This window comes from Thamnophis sirtalis, unplaced genomic scaffold (genome assembly GCF_051295495.1).
Source record: "Thamnophis sirtalis isolate CommonGarterSnake01/CBP01778 unplaced genomic scaffold, rThaSir2_p1.2 scaffold_15, whole genome shotgun sequence".
Taxonomy (NCBI): domain Eukaryota; kingdom Metazoa; phylum Chordata; class Lepidosauria; order Squamata; family Natricidae; genus Thamnophis; species Thamnophis sirtalis.
Window position 1 is genome coordinate 26,308,343 of NW_028261395.1, and position 24,232 is coordinate 26,332,574.

A 24,232-nucleotide genomic window follows, 5' to 3' on the forward strand; every position below is an offset into this window, starting at 1 on the left:
CAGCCTGGAGGTTGGGGACCCCTGCTTTACAGGGTCTCACAAGGACTAACAACTACTTTGTCAGACCTGATTAGGAATCTGCAAAATGGTCCATGAGTGATCTTTTAGGTCCAAATATTAGTTTCATCTGTGTTGGGATCAAAGCATGTGAGGTTTTTTCTGGGGATGTAGAGAGCATTTGGAAAAAGCCTAAGAGTAGTAACTATAGGAAAGTAGAAAAAGGGAGGAAATGGTACTGTTAAGTTATCTTAAGTACGAGAATCTGCAGCCTGCAAATATTTGCAAATCAGTGGCAGACTAGTTCACCTCAAGCGTACAGTATCCAACCTGTCTCTTTCCCCACTACAAGAAACCACCATAGACTTACCCCCACCTTCTAAACCATCAGTGAGTGAGGTAGCTCACTTCAATAGGACCCAGAATTTGGAAGTCTGCTGCTCTCATCATTCCTAGTACTTCGCTATTATCAAGACCATATATACCCATTGAAAGTAAGTGCATGATGTTATCAGATAGGAGCAAACCACTGGAGGTACAGAAAGCCCATATCCACCACTGGTAAACAGCATGTATACAATACACAGCAGGCTCAAGTGTCTTAGAACCAGAATCTGACCATTCAGTGAGGAAAGTAGCATAACTTAAATTCCCAATAATGATTTTAAAAAATTGACACAAAAGCCCCTGGAGGAGTATTCAATGTAAAAAAAAAATAGCTCACTACAAATATCTACAAATTTCCTCCCAGGTTGCTATGGTAATTTGACTAGATAGACCTGCCAGATGTGTCTCCTTACCCTGAGGGGTCAAAGCTTTTGGCCCAGCCTTTATTGCATCAGAGGTCCTGGTTTTAGAAAGATTGTTTTTAAAAAGTGACTGGAGTAATATGGGTGAAGCAGCATATTATTTCTCACCAACTATATCAATTTCCATACTTAATAACACTGCATGCAAGATATGCACACATTGTAACAGCATCCAAAAGTTAACAATTTAATAGATTTAAATCAGACTGAGTATAAAACACTGGTTTTGTATTTCAAAAGTTGCAGGAAGAGAGCTAGGTCAATTTAAACAATCTTCTACAAAACATCTGCCAGTTGGTTACATAAAAGACACTATATACAATATAAAAGCAGAAAATAATTCACACTGTAAAAATAATTTAAAACAAAATATTTCCATTTAAAATATCTCCTATAGCACAAATACAGTTTGACATGCATGCCAAGCTAAACATATTGCATTCTTTTAAGTGTAATTGTTCAAGTTCTATTTATAACTTGGACAACAAGAAAACATGCCAACATTTCAAATGAACACAAAATGCCATTTTTAACACTTCATTATGCCGTGTTACAAATTGGATGTACTGTCTGTTTGAAAAGAACAACTATATATATTTCAAAATGGAATATTAAAGAAATGCGAAAGAATTATTGGCAACTGGTTTTAACTACGGGGTTCAGCTGAAAAGTGTTTTCAAGAAGAAATTAAAAACCTACGATCAAACGAAGCACAAAGGATTGAGACAATCTACAGCTGAAACATTTGACACATCTATTTCAAGAGGCAGTTTTGAAGCAGCATTGGAACTCATTTCGGTTGCTGCTTTTTCTACATCAATCTATCAAGAAGTGGTAATGAGGTTCTCTAAACAGAGAAGCCTTTAAGCAGCATACTTTAAAGTTAAGGTAAAATTGAATTTTGTGTTTTACTGGATGCGTGAATAGCTCTCATTAAATGTTTGTATAAAAGTACTGAAAAGTATAGAAACACTTTTGTTCTTGGGCAAAAATTCCATCTATATCCTGAACATTATATATACACCTTCCAACACTTAAATATTCACATCTTGGCAGCATACACAAAGATTTTATACATTGTTTTATATACCAACTTCCTGCACTAAATACTCATGTTAACAGGGTTAATGATTTATCTAATACTTTCTTCCTGTAATTTTGTAAGCCAATAAGCATTATTATGTATCTACAGAAAATTGCTTTATTTTAGCCTTTATTTTAAAAATAGCATTTTCATTTATTTAAATAGGTTTTTAAAATGCTATTTTCTGGTAACCTAAGGAATTTTCAGATGCTCACTGATGTCTAATTAACATCTAATATGATTGCATGCAAATATATCCAACATGAAGAGTTCAGAAAACATAGCTGCCATAGGTATTTGGGGAAAATCTTCATATTTAACAACATATTCTTGCAGCAGCAGACTAAGGAGACATAAATAAAATGAAATGTTGCAAAGCAAGAGAGGTATGAAAAATACCATTCTTTGGTCTAGATTAGCTGTTCCCTTTATATTATATTAATATTATGATGGCTTTTTAAATGGTTCAGAAATAACACAGGGTGAGATTTATAAAGCCAAAAATAATGTATATGTGCGAATACACACACTCACACAACACATATTAATAACAATGAATGTAGTGACAGTAAAAGATACTTAGTACCTTCCACAAAACTCAAAATGCAATAAAGATTAGTGTTGAGTGTGTCTTTATAGAATTCAATTGGAAAAATTAGAAAACTATGCATGAAAATCTACTCTAATGTTTATAAACATCGTTGTTTGCCTTGTTCTGAATTCAGTATACATTCATTCCAACATGCCAAAATTGCTAATGCTGGTGGAAAAGTTCCTGAAATAAATCAGTAATTATCTTACAACTTGTCTGATGAACTGTCAAATTCTACTGTCTGATTTATAGAAATTGATTCGTCAACAGATTCTGGAAGATCAGTTCCATCTTCCTCAAATCCATTCTCCTCTTCTCTGTCAGGAGTGTCGGCCTCTTCCTCCTCCTCCTCCTCTTCTTCTTCTATGCCATTGTAATAGTCTTCCAGTTCACTCTCCTCTTCTACATCTAAGCTTGGGCTCCGACATGATCCACTACCGCTGCTACTTCCACAAGAGCTGGAGGAGATGACATCATCTTCAGAGTCTGAATAAACTTCAGCGCCATGGAAAATATAGCGATTTGGTGGTGAAAACAAATATTGAGTACCTGAAACAGGTTTGATCAACAACAAAAAGGGAAAAGAAGAAGGCATCATCACTAAGAATACAATCATACATAAATGCATGACACTTATAGTTCTGAACTCTCCATATCTTATATTTTTTATAAGGAAACATTTATTTGTGTCAGTAGGACCACGGGAAAACTATTATAATGCAGCACTAAATTACCGTATTTTACAGAGTATAAGACGCACCGGAGTATAAAACAGACCAAGATTTTGAAACAGTAAATTTTAAAAAAAGTTTTTGCACTCTGCAGACCTCCCAAAAATGGGCCGTTTTTCATGAAAACAGGCCCAGTTTTTTTAAAGGGCATGAATAGCTTTTAGGAGGTTTATAAAGTGTTCCTGGGGGAGGGGGCAAAAATGAGCAAAAAACAGCCCATTTTTTGCAAAAACGGGCCCGTTTTTTGTCAAACAAAGGGCATGGATAGCCTTTAGGTGGCTTATAGACTGCTCCTGGAGGCTGGGGGGGGGGGAGGCAAAATTGAGCAAAAAAATGGCCCGTTTTTTGCTCATTTCTGCCCTTTCCAGCACCCAGGAGCACTCTGAAAGCCTCCTAAAGGCTCTTCAGGGCCTTTTTGGTGAAGGGGCGGGGTTTCGGGAGGCACAAAATGTTGTATTTAGTGTATAAGACACACCCATATTTTCAGTCTCTTTTTTGAGGGGAAAAAGTGTGTCTTATACTCCAAAAAATGCGGTAACTTGCTTTTCTCTCTCTCTGCTTTCCCTCTTGCGTTTTATAGCTACTTAATAGTATGTTGATGTTTATTGCCATTTAGTTTCAAATGCTTCAAAAACACACCTTGTCCCATTTTAATGATTCATAGCCTTTCTAAATTAACTTTAATTAGACCAGTCCAAACTTTTCACTATACATTAACATGTACATTACGTCCCTTTAAAATGGCTCTGACATATTCTGTTCATGGGAGACCAGTTTCTAAGACTTTTAAAGCAAGGCAAATATAAAGAGTTATTTATTTGTTAAATTTATTTGCTGCCCATCTCTGTACACTGATGTATCCGTACCTCAGTATGATAACCAAAAAGATGGATGGGTGAAGAAGAGCAGAGAGCACGGAGGAGGAGAAGTGGAGTCTGCCATCAATCTAGCAGCTACCCCCAGCGTGGAATTCCCCCATCTGGTCCCCAGGCCAATCGCTAGAGCCAGGTCTTCTTCGAGTTGTTGTGGAAGGATAGGAGGTTGGGGGGCGGATCTTACTGTAGAGGGTAAGATGTTCCACAGGGTGGGCGCTGCAGCAGAGAAGGGCTCTTCTTCTGGATCCCGACAGTCGGAATTCTTTGACCAACAGGATCTGAATTAAGCCCTTTCTACCAGCATGAAAAGGACAACCTTGCCTTAGCCTAGTGGTAAAAAGTGGTTCCTCAGATAGCCTGGACCTATGCTATTAATGGCTTTAAAGGTCATAAGCAACTCCCTGAACTGCACTTGAAAGTGGATCATATGTAATTTATGTAATTCTTATGTAATATGAATGCAATTATCTAATTGCCAAGATGTGTTTTAAGTCCAGATTAAGTCCAATTATTTTTTTATTTATTAAAATCAGCTTCTTCTCTAAAAGACTCACCTAAATCAGGAATTGTGTCAATCCAGTCTAATGACGTAAATAAATATGGCCCTAAGCTTCAGATCTCACCATCAAAAAAATCTATTCAAAACCAGCACCATAGACTGTACAACAGGACTGCAATAGGACTAAGATTACCACAAAGGGTTTGTGCTACAAATATTCTCTCACAAACTAAGCAAGGGATATGACAAAAAAACCCACATTTTTTTTTAAAAAAACAGGATTTTATCTTTAGTATAACTGACATTCTGAAATGGAAGAAAAAAAAACAAAGCAAACAAATATTAACAAAATGGGTAATGTAAGAAATACAAAACACATTCCCACATTACAACTTGTAGGCAAAAACAAAAGCTTGTGAATAGTATGCCTGCAGCAATACTATTCAGCACTAAGTACAAATACCATACCAGCTTCTACCTAATGCTGTAGAAAAAATTATGAAGAAAAACTATACAATTCACTTTTTCACATAAACTAATATACACTTATATTTACAGCCTAAAGAAAAGATTACTTCCAAATTCTTTTTCTATTTATCTTACAAGAGTTGTTCTAAAGATGGTAACGTTTTTCATTCATTTAGACCAGGGGTGTCAAACTCGCAGCCCAGATGCGTCACATGCTGGCCCCGCCCCCACCTGGTTTAGCAAAATGGAAAAGTCCCAATACTTCACGTGATGTCGCCATGACGACGTGAATTTGACACTCCTGATTTAGATTGTAAGTCTGTTGACAGGGTTATACTTATTGAATGCATATTGGTCTGAGATTCTTTTTTTAACTTAAAGTTTCTGACACAGCTCCTGACCATTGGAACATCTTGCCACAGGAGATAAGATCTGCTCCCTCTCTTTTAACCTTCAAGGAAAGTCTTAAAACTTGGTTGTGCCAGCTGGCATGGGTTCCTGAAGGAGAAGCTAGCTGGAGGTGCTTGGTGCACTAAAAAAATAAGGCACCCCCACCTCTCCCCTCCTCCTAATCCTTGTTCTTTAGCTTGTTTACTTTTGTAACTTTAATCAGTTTTTATATTTATTACTATTGAATTTTTGGATTTTATTCACTCAGAGTTACCTTGAACCTTGAGGTGGGCAGCAAATCATTTTGATAAATAAATACACTATAGCAAGGTTTTAAGTAAATATTTATTAGGGTAACATGAGCTAAAACTTTCATTGCCTCAATTTCAAATCCTTCTATAAAAGCGAGAAAATGGCATTTTTCTTTGGGGAGGTGTTGCAATGAAATGTACATTTATGCAGACCAAACATAGTAGTGACTTTTCTATTCCTAGCTTTCTAGACGTGTCCTAGGAATTGTGCTGGTAGAAAACAGAATGGGATCTCTTGAACTAGATGATCTAATAGTGAAAACTAAGCAGCATGTTTCTCTCTCAATATTCTGCAAAATATTTATTTCTCCTCCCCGCTTTCTAAATTGGGCTACAAGGATAGAATAAAGTTTGAAGGAATAGATTTTTCTGGAGTTCTGAAGATTCCTTGAGACAAGGGTCTGCAACCTTGGCAACTTTTAAGACTTGTGGATATCTGGGAGTTGAAGTCCACAAGCCTTAAAGTTGCCAAGGTTGCAGACCCCTGCTTTTAAAGGAATCTTGGGCCTTAATCCTAATATCCCATGATCATAAAGAATATTACTGCACCTGTTGATGAATATGAATGAAGTACACCTTGCAAACCTGAAATCTGATCACTTCACCCATACTTAACTAACTATTCAGAACCAAAGCCTCTTGTCTCAGAGAAATGACTACAGGGATTCCTGCTCCTCTAAACCAACACTGATTAAAAAACAAAACCCATTAATTTCGAATACTATCCAGAATATGTTATATACAATATAGTTAATTTGTTCCCAGTTTTTAATATTATCTAACAATAGTTTAAAAATGAACATTTCTAATAGATTAGCTCTTTGGCTATAATCCGTTTATTTTAGATTTTCTGTCCTGTATCAGCGTTTCTCAAAGTGTAATTGGTCCAAGGATCTCTCCCCCCCCCAAAAAAAAACCCTCTCAAGGATCTGTAAAATTAAATTATTTGCCAGCCTATGTTGAACAATAATATTAGAACCCTATCAAACCATTATGAGAAACAGTAATGGCAGCAAATTAATCACTATTAATTTTAGCATGGTAAATATTGATAAATATAACCCCTACAAAATTGGGGGGGGTTTAAAATTGGGAAGGGTTCCTGAGAGGAACACAATTTAAGAGACACTGCTATAACATAATTACATGGTAGTAGGCTAGGCTAGGCTGTGTTTTTTGACCAATGCCTGACTGAATGTTACAATGTTACATTGAAGCATTCAAGGAAGAATTATATTTGAATACTCCAAAGTTATTCTAAAACATAATATGAAATAATAACCAATTCTGTTGTATTTAAGTACAATGACAATAAAGATTATACTTAAAGAAAACATTCAAAGCAGTGCTTTTACAATAGACTTAGCACTTACCATCAAGCCGCTTGCTAATTTGCTCTTTTGCACATCTATTCAAGCAATATTTTCTCACTGTTTCAACAGAGATTTTTTCACTTGTTTCTTTGTTTTCTTCTTGATTAGATCCAGGTTCCTTCACATGTTCTGTAGTTTTTAACTGACCATGAGTACCTTCTGAATTTTCTAAAGAGTTATGGACTTCTAGTGGTCTTTCTTCTATAGAGTTTTCCTTAGATTCCAAAGCAACATCAGAATTTCCTGCTTTATATTGATCAGAATGCTCTGAATGTATCACTTGAGAATCTTGTGATGGAATTCTGACAGATGAACTAGAAGATTCAGAAATGTTTAAAGGAGTGGGTGGTAACTCTGTTAAATGTTTTTCAAACTCTCTGTGAGGCCGTGGAGGTTTCTCTGTTATTTCTGAAAGCTGAATGGAACTATTACAAAGTTTTGAATATTCTCCACCCAATCTATGACATAATTCATTGATAATAACATCACAGTCACCAAGAAGCTCGACATCAAAGTGTAGATGAGGCAATGGTTCCCTATTAATTAGAATCTGAGGCACTTCATGTGGGATGGAACCTACATATTTAAGAAAAAAATAAAGTGAGCTATTAACAACTGGATAATTTTATGGAATATATGTAACTATATAAATGTCTGAATCCTGCCTAATTCTATGGTATTTAAGATAGACAGAAAGACACATTTATACACACACACACACACACACACACACCTAGTATATTAGACTTATATAGTGCTTTACAGCCCTCTCTAAGCGGTTTACAGAATCAGCCTATTGCACCCAACAATCTGGGGGACATTCATTTTTATCCACCTTGGAAGGATGGAAGGCTGAGTCAACCTTGAGCCTGGTGAGATTTTAACTGCCAAATTGCAGGCAGCTGACAGTCAGCAGAAGTAGCCTGCAGTACTGCACTCTAACCACTGCGCCACTGAGGCTTATATATATATATATATATGTGTGTGTGTGTGTGTGTGTGTGTGTGTGTGTGTGTGTGTGTGTGTGTGTGTGTGTGTAATGTATATGTATGTTTTTATTTGTGCTGATAAATAAATAAAGGGAGACTAGTATAGATCTATTTCAAGCTATTTAGCTCTCATCAGCTAGCCATACCCTTACTGGGATTCGAACCTGTGCTGGCAAACGTCTTAGCCATTATGCCACAGGTCTCCTCCTTATCAGCTGAAGCCAGGGAAGAAGGTATATATTTAGTGTCACAACCCCTGGTAAGCCCCAATTATGGGAGGAAGCTAACTGCTTCATCATCTGTCAATCGGCTCGTCACAAGAGTCCATCACGACAGAAACCCAATATTTTTACTGTTGCCTTTGTTATATTTGTGTTTTTTATTTGTGCTGATATATAATATTTATTTTTCCTACCATGCTTCCACATCTATGAAGTTTTCTACTTTGTATGGTTTCTAGCACCATTTGTCATGATCACTAATTAATTTAAAGTGCACTCTCTGTTGTTCTCAATAAATACATAATCAATACTCACTTGGAATCAATGCTACTGGTCTTACTTTAAGTGAAGACCCAATAACAATCAGAAGATCAACTTCATCTTTGTCATATTTCATGGCCCTGTGAAACTGCTCTGGTAGATTTTCACCAAAGAATACTATTTCTGGCTTCATGATAGCAAGGGGTTCATCAGGTGAACATCTGGGACATCTAGGAACAACCTGATTAAAGAATTTGCATTAGCACTGTTCATTTTATACAAGTAGCACTCATAACTGACAAACCTTTAATAAAAGAATGAAGCACAACCTACCGTATTTTTCGGAGTATGAGACGCACCTTTTTCCCACAAAAAAGAGGCTGAAAATCTAGGTGCGTCTTATACACTGAATACAGCATTTTTTTGCCTCCCAAAACTCTGCCCCTTTCATCGAAATGGCCGTGCATAGCTTTTAGAAGGCTTTCAGAGAGCTCCTGGGGGCTGGGGAGGGCAGAAATGAGCGAAAACGGCCCTTTTTGCCCCACCCCTACCCCCCAGCAGCACTCTTATAAGCTTCCTAAAGGCTATCCATGCACTTTTTTGACAAAAAACGAAAGCTAAATGCTTTAGCTTTGCGAAAAATGGGCCATTTTTGTTCGTTTTTGCCCCCCCCCCCCCGGAGCACTGTACAAGCTCCTAAGGACTATTCATGCCCTTTTTAAAAAAAAAAAAATACAGACCCGTTTTTACGAAAAAGAGGCCGTTTTGGGGAGGTTTGCAGTGCAAAAAAAAAATTTTTTTTTAAATTCTCTTCAAAACTTTGCTCCGTCTTATACTCCAAAAAATACGCTAGATTGCATATTGGTGTGAATTTCTGCCAAGGACTATAAAGAGAAAAGATATATGTTTGCAGCTAAGGAACTGACTAATGAAATCATATCATAAGAATCTGCCAGATCTGAAATTGCCTATAAAACCTTTAAAATTACAGCAATTATGTCAGATTATAGGGCAGCCAGCCATCTTATTGTCTTCAACCTTCTAAACTTTATTTTGCAAGATTCTTCTCTTATTTTAGCTTTATTATTTGTTTGGATACTATATGTGAGTTTATTTCATTTTGTCATGTTATCCCATACCTCCCCCCCATCCCCCAGATTAATTATGTCCTTGTAAAAGATTGCTATTGTCTTTGGTGCTCCTTGAACTTGGTTTTTTGCTTGCAGACATTTTACTACCGTACTAGGTAAGCATTATCAGTGCTCCAATGCTTTGTTCAATTAGTCTATCATTACAATGGTTCTACTGAGAGGTTGAGACGTTTTATTCTAGCCTAAGTGAAAATTTCCATAGGAAAAGGACAAATGCAAACTACTTTCATTTCCCTGTCATTAGAATATTACTGAAAATCAAAATGAACTCTAGCACAGCTACCGTAATATTTCCCAGACCTATTATAAATTTGGTGTCAGACCTGCTGCCTCAGCTTGAATTTCTAAGTAAAAACAATCCTTAACACTATCAGGTGGAGAAAGGTATAGTTTACTAGAAACCATGTGAAATACAGTGGTGTAAAGCCAGAACTGAAGTTCATACACGAAATTCTGACACTTGGCAAACTTTACATTTGTGATGTGGTAAATTTTGTAATAATATGAAATTTGCAATTGTATCCTAGGCCATCTAGTCCAACCCTATATGATACATGAAGATCAAGATTAACAGCACCATCATCAAACTGCTAGCAGACTTACTTGAAAAGCTTTAATAAAGGAGAGATTGCATTTAGCTTTCATTGACTTTATTAAAAAGTAATGTTCAACTTAAGTGTACCCCTCTTGTCATTTAAAGGATTGGTGACAGTGCTTTAGGTTTTTAAAGAATGCTATCATGTCCTGGTCAAGCATACACACTTTCTTCAATCCTTCTTAAATGTATGTTTGACTGCAACATGAACTCTAAGGGGCAATTGCAAAATTATTTCAATTGATCCTTTTTTAAAATGCAGTACTTTGTACTAGATGGCATTACTCAGTATCACTATTAAGCAATGAACTATTCTTTGCATTTAATTTCCATTTTCTTTTTCAAATGGAGAACTGATAAGATGCAAATATAATTACATAAATAATTATATATAATGCAACTGTGGAGCCTCCAACAGGTTCTTTATAAAGAAAAGTAATCACAATAATTACTGTGTATGTAGCTACGATTCACATATTTAGTTTCAGAGAATGCTATATTTTAAGTTGTACTGGATCAATTTTAACGAAAAGATTTTGCATGCTTACAGTTATATTTTCAATGTATTTAATAACATTCCTAATACCGTGTTTCCCTGAAAATAAGACAGGGTCTTATTTTCTTTTGACCCCCAAAATAAACATTTTTTCACTGTTTATTTTCAGGGAGGTCTTATTATTTTTGAGGTGCAGGAGGTGGCAAGCGTGATCACCTCATGGCTGCTGCTGTGTTGGAATATTTTCTGGGAGGGCTTATTTTAACGCATGCGCTCAAAAGCTCAATTGGGCTTATTATCTGAGGATGTCTTATTTGGGGGGAAACAGGGCATATAGTTCTTTTTCACCAGTCAATTCTTAACTAATAATTACCTGATTAAAAATATCTCCTCGTACAACTTCACAATCAACCTTGTATTTACAGATGAGGCAAGAAGCCGTTGCAAAGGAACCTGAAATACATATACCAGCAAATAAAGGAACATACCAGTTGTCAAGGTTTTTTTCCCCACTCAGAGATTTTATTAGTAATACGTGTACTTTCAATATATTCATTGTATGCAGTACACGAAACCGAGCAAGTGGCTGGATATTGTAATGGTTAGAGTGTTGCCTCTGACAGAGGAATATGGCCCTCAAATTTGAGGATTAGAGAGAGAGCACATCTGAAAGGTTTTAATTAGAAAGTTGATATATATGTTTAAAAAATGGTGCTAGGATACATTGTTTCACCCTCTTGCCAGTTTGAATAAAGTTGGAAAGATCTCTGATTGCATGTAAGGCTAGATTTTATTGCATAGTTTATTGAGTAGGAACATGTTGGAAAACGTCTGTGCCTGACAAAGCAGGACTTTTTTGTCTATAGAGGATCTGCTTAGACTGTCTCAAAATCTTACCCTTGAAATATCATCAAAAACTGTCTTAAAATCAATAAAAGGGCTGCATAAATATTCAAGTCAAGAGTCGTTGGTATATTTTTGATGTTGAAGCACTACTAGTCTGTAGCAGATTGTCCCAGTTGAAACTCTACTTGCTCAGAATTTATTATTCACTTTTTTATTACCCACATTTGGAGTTTGCTAAATAGGTACTGTACCTGGCTTATAGTTTACTATAGTACTCGACCTAGGACAGTAATTGCGCCTGAGGTTATGGATGTAAATTATGCTGGTCATTAAGTGCTTCATCAACATAGCAGACCCAATTTTATGTCATTTTGCTTAGCACATCACTATGGCATTAAATCTATGGTTATTAAGTGACTGCCGGGTCATAAGTGAATGCATTGTTCACAATGGGCAGTTTTTTTGCCAGAAACATAAGTAAACCTTTTTGGGGGAAGGCGGTCAATACTAAATTCAAACAGTCACTAAGTAACCCATTGTAAGTTGAGAACTACCTGTAGTGATGCAATAGGCGTATAAGTAGCTATAAATTATTTAATTAATAATTAAATTACTATCACCCTTTTATACAAGGGGACGATTATGGCTTCTTTCCATTCCTCTGGGATCTTAGTTGTGTGATTAATGTGTGAGGCTAATACAGGAATCTGCCAATATGAAATTGATTTAATTAGTCAGGGGCAGGGGATAGGAAATACAGTCACTGCCATGGACTTTATCACACTTATTCTAGTTAATGCGAGTTCTGACTTCCTTGCATATGACTAGGGGCCACTGTAATGGTGAAGATAATGGTATATCCATCACACGTGCTAAAGGTGTTAGCATGCAGACCACAAAAGGCTTGGAAATAGTATACTTGAGGAGATACAACAATGGAATTGTGTAAAGTTGTTATGCGGACAGTTTGTTATAGAATGCCAGAACAAGGAAGGATTTTTAGACTGTGTGGCTTTGATTAGTTGTTATCATTTTCTCCTCATCTTTATTATAAGTATGTATCAAGGATAGAAAAGAATGTATATTTCACTTACCATGGCACTGGATTATCCTTTGAATTCCTGCAACTTGTTCCAGTGTATCTATGTTCTGAGTATAATTGCGAAGGAGTTTTCTTTCTTTATCCATTAAATCAATAAATTTATGACAAAGAGATGGCTGAAACTGTCCAGGATATATTTCCTGAAAAAGAAAGCAAACAAGATATTGTCAATAATGTCTGCAATTGTTACATAGACCACATATACAAGTTCAACATACAATAAAAACTACTAATGAAAAATGTAGCAAATGCTTGCTGTTACATATCTACTACTTGGTAAGGGAAATGAATTGTTGGGAAGCATAATTTAGAAATCATATCTTGCTGCAGCTTCCCATAGTTATTGGGAACAGAATACTAAAAGAGCAATCCTGCACATTTAATAGAGCTCACTTTGGAGTAGATATAAATAGGATACCACATATATAATCCAAATCTCAGAATTTCAATTAATCATTAAGTAATTTCACAAACTTGAAATATTACTGAAAGACAACAGAAGTTTCCCAACAAATATTACTGACCTGTGAATATACTAAATACAACTTAATTATAGAAAATCACGCCCTTGACATTGCAAATTGCATAAATGCTGATTGGGAAGGATAGAAAACTGCTGAATCTACTTTGCTAAAGGCAAAATAGTCCAGAGCACAATCTATATTAGCACTAAATACGTTAATGCAGTTTCTACATCAAAATGTCATATTGGATCTAGAAAATGTGTCTTTACTGTCATAGCACCCCCTCCCATCACCATTACAGCATCCCTACAGATACAGACTGCAGCCTCTCATCTAGTGTTTCAAAAAGCCCTTCAAATCTAGCTGTTATCAAGCCAGGGAATATTATGTTGAAGATGGAAACTGTCATGCTTCGTTTTAATGACTGTTTTTAATCTGGCCATTTGTTTTGTGTCTTTTTTAAAATATATTTTGTAAGCAGTTCAGGGTCCGCCCGAGGAGGTGGGCCTTCTCCAGGTGCTGTCGACTAGACAATGTCGTCTGGCGGCCCCTCGGGGGAGGGCCTTCTCTGTAGCTGCTCCGGCCCTATGGAGCGATCTACCCCAAGAGATCTAGACCCTGCCCACTCTCTCGGCCTTCCGTAAGTTTACTAAGACGTGGCTATTCCGGCAGGCCTGGGGCTGTTGACCTCATGACTGAGGTCCAGCCCCACTAAGACTGAGTGCATGATGTGTTTTTTAACTTGTTTTTCTCTATTTCATTCTTTGTTTTTGTATTATTTTGTAGCTGTTTTTATGTAAGCCGCCCGGAGTCCTTCGGGATTGGGCGACATATAAATTTATTAAATTTACAATTTACATAATAAATTTAATGAAATAAATAGCTTGGTACTACAATTATATCCTAAATCATCTATCATCTAACTTCAATGACCTCTAAGTCATGCATTATGCTGGGAAGAAAACCTAGTTTCCCAAATCTAAGGATTTTAGTCTATTACTGTCCTTATTCAGACTGAACCTCAAGTTGAGGTTGATTGGGTATAGGTGGGTTTGTGAAAATAGTAAGATACACTCCATAAATAGGTGCAGTATCAAATTACTACATCTCTCCTTTGTCTCTCCTCTATGTCTCAAGTTTGTTCCAAATCCCCTCCTCATCCAGGGCAGATTTATGATGCAAGCAGATATATTGGGGGGGGGGGGGAATCGATTTTGCTGGTGGATCTACAGTATTTCACCAAGACAACTTCACTGGATCTTTCCCAATGTGACCTAATTGGGGTGTTCAAATAAAAAGATTTAGATGTACGAAATCTGTTGGAAGTTTTTAAATGATTATCTTTCAAAGATTAAAAAAAATCAAAGAGACAATTAGCACCTTGGCAAATTTGAAAAATGGCCTTGGATCTTTTCGGAAGTATTCTATGTCAAACATTGCTTGAGGATCAGGAAGATCTGGGAAATCAACTGCTAGGCGGGCATATATACCATCTCTTGATCGGAAGTCAGGAATACCACAAGAAACTGATACCTAAAATGGATGGCAAAATATAGAATATATAGCAGACAGTTGCTAATATTGTTGCAATTAACAAAGATTCTTTTATCAAAAATGACCTGTGAAATACTCACTGGTATTCTTAAAAAAACCTACATGTGAGGAAAGTCTAACTGCAAAAGAAACAGTGTATCTCTTTACATCTATATGAAAAAAATTACCATGTGAGGAAATGCCAATATAACTGTAGCCAGAGCACCTAAGAGAATCAAGCATGTTAGACTTGTAAATTAATAATACTTGCTTTATTTTATTGATGTCATTACCATTCCACAAAAACGAACAGGGACAGCCTGACTCTATTAGCAGTAGTAGCATGATGCTCTGTCATGTTTCCTGAAACTCAGACTAGTAATACTAGTGTATATACCGTATTTTCACGACCAAAAGCCGCACCGGATTAAAAGCCGCAGTATCAATTAACGTTAATTTTTTAAACTTTTTCCACATATAAAGCGCACCGGGTTATAAGCCGCGCTCAGAGACCCGGCTCCCCTTGGTTCCTCATCGAATCACGTGCGCAGGTTGCAACTTGGAACTCCGTCTGCCCGAGTTGGGGCATTTTCTGGCTTGGGACGCTCCGGCGGCTTCTTCGGGAGGCAGCCCGCCGGCTTCGGCGAAGGCTGGGACGGAGAGCGCGGCGACCGTGGAGCATGTGTAAAGTACTTTCGCCCCCACGCCGGCCCCCCTCACCGCGCGCCGGCCTTCGGGGATGAAGGGGCAGGACTTCCCGGGCGGAAGGCATGCCTGGCTCTGCGGCTCCAGCCCCAGCACCTTTCGGCCAAGCCTCTCCCGCCAGGCGGCCGCCTTCCTCCGCTGAGCGGCCCCGCGCAGCCTCGCCACCCCGGGAGATCGCCAGCGCGGGGGCCTGGGGCGCCGCGGCCAGGGAAGCCAAACCGGGCGGCGGCGGGCAGGGCGCCCGGGTTGCGGTCCCCGAGGCGGGCGGGTGGGCGCACGTGGCAGGCGTCGGCTAGCGGGACGTTTCTGGCGCGGGAGGCTTCGGGCTCCGCTGCTCTCCCGGCTCTTGCCCGGCCGGCGTGGTGTGCTGGGAAGACCCGCGCCGCACCGGCCACCCGCGCGCCCTTGACCGGCAGCGCAGAGCCGGCTGGGGCACGGAGCGGAGTTAGGCAGGGCGACTGCCGGGGCGGATGGGGTGCTCGGCGCCGGCAAATCCTGAAGGGCTGCGCCGGTCTGCCGTCCCTTCTTGCGGCGGCGGGGGTGACTGAACAGCTCAGTCTATAGGGGCTGGGAACTGGGTGGCTCTCTGCTCGCCCCCCGGTCTCCGACTGAGAAAGTAGCGAGGTTGAAGGGAGAGACCCGAGGGACGTGTGCATGCTTGCGAGCTTCAAGTTTGAGCGTCGGGAGGGAGAGATTTTCTATCTTTTTTCACACATAAAGCGCACCGGGTGATAAGCCGCACTGCTGGTTTTTGATAAAATTTTAGGATTTTCAGTGCGGCTTATGGTCGTGAAAATACGGTAGTCATATAAGCAGAGAATATCAGGTGCCAACATACACCCCCCAAACTGTTCATGGACTTATCTTAGTATACATTGTACACTTTTTAAGTACCATATTTCTCAATATACTTGTGAATAAGCCCATCTGCTGATAATCCGACCATCAATTTTTGACATCCACAAATGACACATTTTTAATGGTATTTTCATTAAAAATTTGAGGGTAAGCATATCCACAGATGGATTTATATGAGAATATATGCAGTACTATTTTCAGATCATAGTGGTACACTTTTTCTTATTTATGAGTCACCAGCAAATAACTTGAACTACAACACTAAGGGTTGCTGCTATTTCAAAATGTTAGAGAAACTATTACCAATAACAAGATGACAAAATAAGAACTGCACCATACGCTGCACTGTTTCATATGTGGAATCACAACTATTTGCTCAGGGGTAACAATTACATGGCACAGAGCAATTATTCACATAGCATTTATACTCAATGAGCATATTAAAACATCAAACATGTATTCCATTCGTGAATACATACCCCAGCTCCAGTCAATACAATTATTTTTTTGCATTCTTGCAGGAGTTTCACTGCATCCTCTATAGTATTAATATCTTTTCTCTTTTTTCTTTTAGGTGGTTCTGAGAGAATATTAACGACAATTTGCCATAATGTCATATTATCCAATTCAGGAGGAGGAATTGTTTCTGGCAATAGGTCTTTCAGAATTGCACGTGGATCTGTGCCTATCATGAGATGTTGTTGGACAAAAGTGTATGGACCTATTATGGAAAATAAAATAAAATAATTATGAGTACAAGATAATATAGACAGATTAAATGAGAATATGAGCCCCTCACTACTTTTCGGGTGCTTCTGGACTGAAAGGATTAACCAGCTATAAGGTATTGCCCAGGAGACGCCCGCATGTATTTATGGCACACATTTTTCAGGGAAGCTTTTAACTTCTACATATTTTAATCTTGTATTTTATATTTTAAATTTTATGCCATATAGTATGACTTATTTTACTTGTGAAGTTTCTGACAGAATAAACAAATGAGAAAATTGTGTAATTTCATCTGCTGTATTTGGAATAGGAAAACGCATTGCACTTCATGCCATAAAAAGCAGAGGCAGTGATATTATGAGTAACTTCTATTTCAGCAACCCTAAGGCTTCTTCACCTACTAACATCTTATCGGTAGTTAGGAACACGCAACACCCAGAATCACCTTATTCAAAGCCCTGTCATTCTTGCTCTGGAAATTTTCTCCCACCCAGTTGTCCTTTTGATATTGTTTACCTCCTCAAATTTATCTATAACATCCCTTCATTACTTCCACAAGATAAAAAAAAATGCCTTAATAAAATACTATAAAACTGCCCTAATAAAGTACCAACTTTTACACTTTTTTAAAGAAGTGTGTTTTATAAAGATGGGACCATTTATAGGTAGTCCTTGAAATATAACCATAATGGAGCCTGCCTATTATAGTTGTTATCCTATGAGAATCATAAATCAGGTTGGTCATGTGAGCGACACTATTTTACAATCTTTTAATGCAGCAGTCATTCAGTGAGTACCACAGTTATTAAGCAAAGCATTGTTTGCTATGACTATTCTTGCCAATAACCAACAATAAATTATGTGGTTTTTTTTACCAAACTGCTGCAAATGGCATCATGTGACCATATGCAGCTGTATTGCTGAGCACCGAAAATGTGAGTCAGAACTTCAGAACCAGGTCAACTTGCTTGCCTCAGGTAGGTCGTAACACTGAATGGTTGCTAAGTGACCAGTCATAAGGTGAGGACTACCTGTATAACATCTTTTCATATGTATACATGGAGATAAGTATGTAAAAAAGTAGATGAGGAAAACAATTTGGGAAGCTTCTTCAGAGAGGCCTGAAAGGCCTATGAAGCGGTATATAAGTCTACTGCTATTGCTATATTATAAAAAGAATCAAAGATCGAAGTACATTATACATTTCTGCCCACAACTCTTAATCATGCATTTAAAGTGCCATAGGAAGAATCTCTGAGAACACTATAGTTCCATGCTTCTATGAAGGTGGCATTCTTTTCAGCTGTTAACTTAAGATCAAGTGCTATTAAACTCAGGGGAATGGAAATTACACACATTTCACAAGCAGCAAGTGGCAGACTGTATAAAACGAATAAAGTATCCCAATGTTCTCAACGTTAATAGGAAAATAAATGAAGAACTGAGGTGATTTTAGTCCAGAAGATGCTGGCTAGGAAATTTTGAGAATTGAACTCCATACATCTTAAAGTTGTCACAATTGAGTACTGCCTTAGATTAACAACTAAATTTTACCTATCCGTGGCCTTGGAGTCCAATCACTGGAACTTGCATGAGAGGTTCTATCATCTTCATCACTGTCACAAGAATGGAAGCCATTTGCAATAATTTCATCACTAAAAAATACATCTGTAAAATGATGATAAAGTTATTGCACAAAAGTAGTGCCATCATATTTCTAATATACTATATTGTTTTGCACACATATAAGGAAGCAAAAATATTATTGAGGTATGGTTTAAGTAATAGTATTGGGTAGATAAAAATCAGTAAACTTAAGTTTTATTATGTATAGAAATAAATCTATGATAAATGTAGTTTTAATTTTGGCATCTTCAACATATTTTTAAAAAATATTTTATGAGCCTTCTTAAAATTTTCTACACCTTTAGAATGTAAGTGCAGCTTACATTTATGCTTATATTTCTACAATTAAATATACAAGGAGACAAGGAGAAACAAATTTCCAATACATACACATATGCAATTATTAATATATGCAATATAAACTGCAAGTGTTAAAAATAAGTCATGAGACTCATTTAGAATGTTGTTATTTCTGCTTTATACTACTGTGTATAATTTCTATATAATGTGTTGTCAAAAATGATCTTAAGGTGTCAATATATTTTCAATCTTTTAAACTATTCCAGCAATTCTTGCTTTTGGAAAAAACATTCTCTTAATTTCAAAAGAAAGTTGCATCCAACTTCCATCCCTATTCAGATGTATTCATAGATTTAAACTCACTAAAGTTGCAATCTTGTATTTGCTTAAAAATATATTCCAATTATATAACACAATGGCTTTCAAGCAAACATTTATAGAACAAGATACTGAAGCAATTGATCTATAACCTATATGCGTGTGTGTGCAAATATGTGCATACACACACACAGAAGTGATACTGAACTGATTTAATATTCTGACAAATCCATACAGCATTGCAGTCTAATATTAAACAATTACTGTCTATGCATGTCCATTTTGTTAATGGGAAAAATTACCAATCCGTCTAGTACAATTTATCTTAGAGTTAAGCCAATTTTAATAAAAAAAATACACTTGCAAAAGAAACTTCACACATTCAGCACTAACAGTTTTATAACAATTAGTATTTTCTTTCATGCCTCCCTAAAAAGAGCTAACATTTTCCTTGGCAATCTTGAAGTCCTTATCCATCCTTAGGGTAAATCCTCATGAATCCAGTGAAGATTATCGCATTGCCATAAGGACAGGATGCACATTTTGAAAAAACTGTTCAGTTGTAAGAATGAGAATAAACTCACTCTTCAACCATGTGTATCATAAACAAGAAATAAACGAGGGTTAAAAAAAGACCAAAGAGCCTGGGATTGCAGGGGGCTCTACCGATAGAACAACCAGAAAGCCCTGACAAGGAGAGGTACTGTTTTGGAGTGAACCGAATTAGTTTTTGAGTAAACTTGTCAAGGGCTGGGAGGGAGACTCTCCTAACTCTAACCCTCAAAACCACACTACAGGGCCCTGCATACAACTAGACACAAGGACAGCCCCCCCCCCCCCATACCTTCACTCTGCTTAACAACTAATTCCCACAACACTGTCAAATTATTTACTAAAACTGTATTACTATTATTCTTCTCATCCTTCCTATTACCTATCTATTCCCACTTATGACTATAACCATGTTGCTTGTATCTTTCAATTTATATTGTTTCTGTTTCCTAGTACAATTTGATAGTTTATTAGTAACCTTGACTATCACTAAGTGTTGTATCTTTTCATTCTCAATGAATGTATTTTCTTGTCCTTATGTACCGTGAGAGCATATGCACCAAATTCCTTGTGCGTCCAAACACACTTGGCCAATAAAGAATTCTATTCTATTTCCAATTCTATTATTCTATTTTATTCTATTTCCAATTCTATTATTCTATTCTATTTCCAATTCTATTATTCTATTCTATTTCCAATTCTATTATTCTATTCTATTCTATAATCTTATTCTATTCTATGCTCCCGATCCCCAGTTTTAAAAAGAGGGCAGCCCCTACCGGGCTCCTGGCGCCAAGCGGTCTCGCTGTCAAGGCTGACGGGCCGCTTCTGCGCCGCTGCTCCCTCCGTCCCCGGCGGCTTCTCACCAGTTTGCGGCGCCCTCTCCGCCTCAGCCGCGCCGTTCGAAGACTGCGCCGGACCGCAGCCAATGGCCGTCTCCGCTGTTTCTCCGGCGGGCGCCGCCTCCGCGCCCTCCCCTTGGCTCTGCCCCCGCGGCAGTTGCCGTTGGTGCGGCGGCGTCTCCTCTCGGACCAGGCCCCACCACCGGGCCCCGTTTTCCGCACAGCTCCAGCCTTCTCCTGCTGCCCCCGCCGGCGCGGCAGCCTCGCCCGGCTGGCCGCTGACACAGGCAGCGGGGACCGCCCTGTCCCCCTTCAGGGCCTCTTCGACAGCCCTTCCTGGCGGAGGCGCCGCGTCTGCCTCTCCGCCGGCTCCCGCCGCGGCCGCGCAGCTCCGCTCAACCGAAGCCTGGCGCGGACGCTTGAGAGCGGGCTCGGGGCTCTCGGCCTCAGCGGCCGCCGCGGCACCATAGTTGCTGCTGTTGCTGTTGCCGCGGCGGCCGCCGCTCCGGGAATGGAGGAGTGGCATCTCCTCGTCGGCCATCTTGGAGCAGGAGCAACTGCTCCCTCCGCCTCCTCCTGTTTCCCCCCCCGCCCTTTCAGTCAGTCGCGGCGGCCGCTCATAGTGGCGCAGCAGATAGAAGCAGCGGCCCCCACCTCAGAGAGAGAGGAGATGAGATTTAAACGCAGCACGTGACCCGGCCGACGCCCACGCGGGCCGAAACCCTGCGTAGCACCGCAACAACAACAAACGGGTCACATGACTAAGCGAGATTTCATTTTTTTAAAAAAAAAAGCCAGCAGCGGCGCAGGAGGAAAAAGTGGAGGCGGCTTTCGTTGCGGAGGCGTCGGTCACGTGACGCCGCCCTCGTCGATCGTTTGCCGAGGCTCCCCTTTTCGGCGCTGATCGTAGCAGATTCGGGGCTGCCTCGTGCGTGGGTCCCTCTTACGCTCGTAGCTGAATCCCGTTCATTCTTTTTTCTTTTTCTTTTTTTTGCCCCTGAAAGCCTTCTTTAGGTGGCCTTTCCTGGTTCGGGTCCACCAGCGGGGCTGTTAAGGAGCGAGGGGGGAAAGAAGGTCGTGGGGTAAACCAAAGCATCAAAAGTCTTAAAGGCTGGCTGAGGAATTCTGGGAGTTGAAGTCCACAAGTTGCCTAGGTTGGAGACCCCTGCCATAGAGGCACAATACATCGCTATAGTATAGGAACTTAATAGTCTTCCTTTTATAAACTTCCTTGGACAGCGACCAAGGCGACGAAAACATAACTTTGCGACCAACACTTGCCACCTTTGTTATTCTCGGGAGGAAAGCTGAATAAGATAGTAAACACAGTTGAGGTTTCACTTAGTGACCACTTCGCTGAAGGACTGAGTTGCCATCCCAGTTGTGGTTGCTGAAAGAGGACTACCTGTAACTACAAGTCATGCTGGCTCAGGAATTCTGGGAGTTGAAATCCACAGGTCGTAAAGGGGCCATAGTTGCCTACTCCTGCCCTTCTTGTGCCATATCCGTCATTGGATGTTGGCAATCCTATTTTTATCAATAGCTACGTGAAAAAGTGATGCCGAGTTTTATCCAAACCAGTCCTTTTTTGAAGCCACGATGTTCTTCAGCCTGGTCCACATTTGCCTTCAATCTTTCCTTGGAGGCTTAAGTGAAATATGCTGTATTTTTCTGGGTGTCACACCACATGTTACACCCCTGCCCTAAAGACTAAATAGAGAAATGAGACTGAGTCAAAGAAATAACTGGCTGGAAGGTGAGAAGTCACATCACTTCCCACAAGAGAATAAGAATGGATGGTGACAGTAGTGAAGATGGCAAAATTGACTTTTAATTAAAGACAGGATGTGTCTACTTTTGTTTTCACCTGGAAACAAGCTCAAATTGGGTGGGAGGGGTATTAAATTTTGATTTTAGGTTTTGTTGACTAGTTCAACTTCGTTATTATAGAAATGTTTCAATCAATTAGAAATGTAAAGCAAAAGATTGAAGTTTTAATTTTATTTGCACTTTATTGCACTGAAAAAATCAGAAATTGCTATTTTTTCCTTCATTCTTCGTATCTTTTCTCTTTCTTGACTATTGTTTCTATTTGTATTTTATTTGATAATAAACTTCAATACATTTTGTGAAAAAAGCATTCTGGTGATTCATTTTCTCCTTTGGAGTATTTCAGTCAATTCTATAGGCACTCATAAGCCTGTCTGGTCTGATCATTGAGGAAAGCTATTCTGACAATGGGATGCTAGAGGAATTTGTAGGTATTTCCTTATCTGTGACTAGTCATTTAACGCTGGTTCAAAATTGCAGTGGACTTAAAAAAAAAAAGTACTTACGACCTGTCCTCAAAGTCACAGCTGCCACCCTGTCTCCATAATCACGTGATTACATTTTGGTCACTTGTCAACCAGCTCACAACTATGACCAGTTGCAGCATTCCTCAGTTACATGACCATGATTTGTGACTTTTTGTCAGTTTCCAGGATGCTTTGCTGGATTTGCTTAATGATGAGGTGGTTGGCTTATTGACCTTGTGGTTTGTCTAATGATTGTGGTGACTTGCATTATAAAAACAATTGTAAAATTGAATTGGGTCATGTGGTGTCTTGATTTATGACAATTTATGACCAAAATCCCAGGCTCTATTGAGAACTACCTGTATACTCTCTCACTTCCACCGTACTTGCCTTGGTGAGATGACCACCTGCCCTCTTCCATTTTCCCCTCCCAACCCTTCAGTCTCATTGTGTCCTCATTTACTCCAGCCATCAGGTTGTGCACTGATTTTTCAGGTCAACATTTCTCAGAATTTCTATGGAGATTCTCAAATCATCTAGGTCAGTGGTTCCCAAACTTGGCAACTTTAAAACTTGTGGACTTCAACTCCCAGAATTCTCCAGCTAGCTCTTCTGGCTGGAGAACTCTGGGAGTTAAAGTCCACAAGTCTTAAAGTTGCCAAGTTTGGGAACCACTGATCTAGGTCATGGTTATCCCAAAAGGTGCTTTTCCAAAAGTTCTGATGAGAAACTTCTAGGATGAGAAACAAAACGTTTTCAAGAGGGTGGGGGAAACAAAGTCCAGGTTCCTTTTGGAAAAGGACCTTTGGGATTTCTCAGAATTAAAAGCAACCAGGTAGTGGTCACCCTATGGGATTCCACAAGCATTTCAGCCAGTGCTGATATGGTGTTGAGTAACTCTTTAACTAAACCACAGTAACAAGAGGGATTTCTGTGTCCTGTCTTATTTATTTATTTATTTTTAATGTATTAGATTTTTATCCCACCTTCATTATTTTATAAGTAACTCAAGGCAGCAAACTTACCTAATGCTCCTTCCTCCTCCTGTTTTCTCCACAACGACAACCCTGTGAGGTGGATTCGGCTGAGAGAGAGTGACTGCTCCAAAGTCACCCATCCAGTTTTCCTGTCTGAAGTAGGAGAAGAACTCAGAGTCTCCTGATTCCTAGGCCAGAACCTTAACCAAACTGGCTCTCCAGTTTTCAGTGCAAATATTTA

The 24,232-nt window shown here is 39.0% G+C and overlaps 1 protein-coding gene and 2 long non-coding RNA genes across 6 annotated transcripts; all 3 read right to left on the reverse strand.

Annotated features, from left to right (window-relative positions):
- Nucleotides 1–979: 979 nt before the first annotated feature.
- Nucleotides 980–21,258, reverse strand: SIRT1 (sirtuin 1). 4 transcript variants are annotated; one of them, XM_087702684.1, is made up of 10 exons: nt 20,655–21,258; nt 18,634–18,747; nt 16,830–17,071; nt 14,635–14,787; nt 12,783–12,930; nt 11,216–11,295; nt 8,655–8,841; nt 7,130–7,705; nt 4,080–4,271; nt 2,892–3,031 (listed from the first exon to the last, which is right to left on the reverse strand). In XM_087702684.1, exons 1-9 carry the CDS (start codon nt 21,256–21,258, stop codon nt 4,081–4,083), a joined length of 2,295 nt encoding a protein of 764 aa, XP_087558810.1. In that variant the 3' UTR covers nt 2,892–3,031; nt 4,080. The 4 variants fall into 4 exon arrangements, with proteins under 4 accessions (XP_013909706.2, XP_013909705.2, XP_087558810.1 ...); XM_014054231.2 differs by lacking the exon at nt 4,080–4,271 and having other exon boundaries at nt 980–3,031; nt 20,742–21,258; XM_014054230.2 differs by lacking the exon at nt 4,080–4,271 and having other exon boundaries at nt 980–3,031.
- Nucleotides 5,775–6,872, reverse strand: LOC148042528 (uncharacterized). Its single transcript, XR_015695179.1, has 2 exons — nt 6,264–6,872; nt 5,775–6,157 (listed from the first exon to the last, which is right to left on the reverse strand). It is a non-coding gene; the product is annotated as an uncharacterized LOC148042528 (long non-coding RNA).
- A 428-nt stretch (nt 21,259–21,686) lies between the features above and the next one.
- On the reverse strand, nt 21,687–24,182 carry LOC148042529 (uncharacterized). The gene is made up of 2 exons (XR_015695112.1): nt 24,040–24,182; nt 21,687–22,427 (listed from the first exon to the last, which is right to left on the reverse strand). It is a non-coding gene; the product is annotated as an uncharacterized LOC148042529 (long non-coding RNA).
- Nucleotides 24,183–24,232: the final 50 nt, after the last annotated feature.

Coding starts and splice junctions, on each gene's coding strand:
- SIRT1 (XM_014054230.2), bottom strand. CDS start 21,258: ATGGCCGACGAGGAGATGCCACTCCTCCATTCCCGGAGCGGCGGCCGC. Junction 18,748..20,654: donor CGCTTGGCGCCAGGAGCCCG/GTAGGGGCTGCC, acceptor ATCATTTTACAG/ATGTATTTTTTAGTGATGAA. Junction 11,296..12,782: donor AAGGATAATCCAGTGCCATG/GTAAGTGAAATA, acceptor TATGTATTTCAG/GTTCCTTTGCAACGGCTTCT.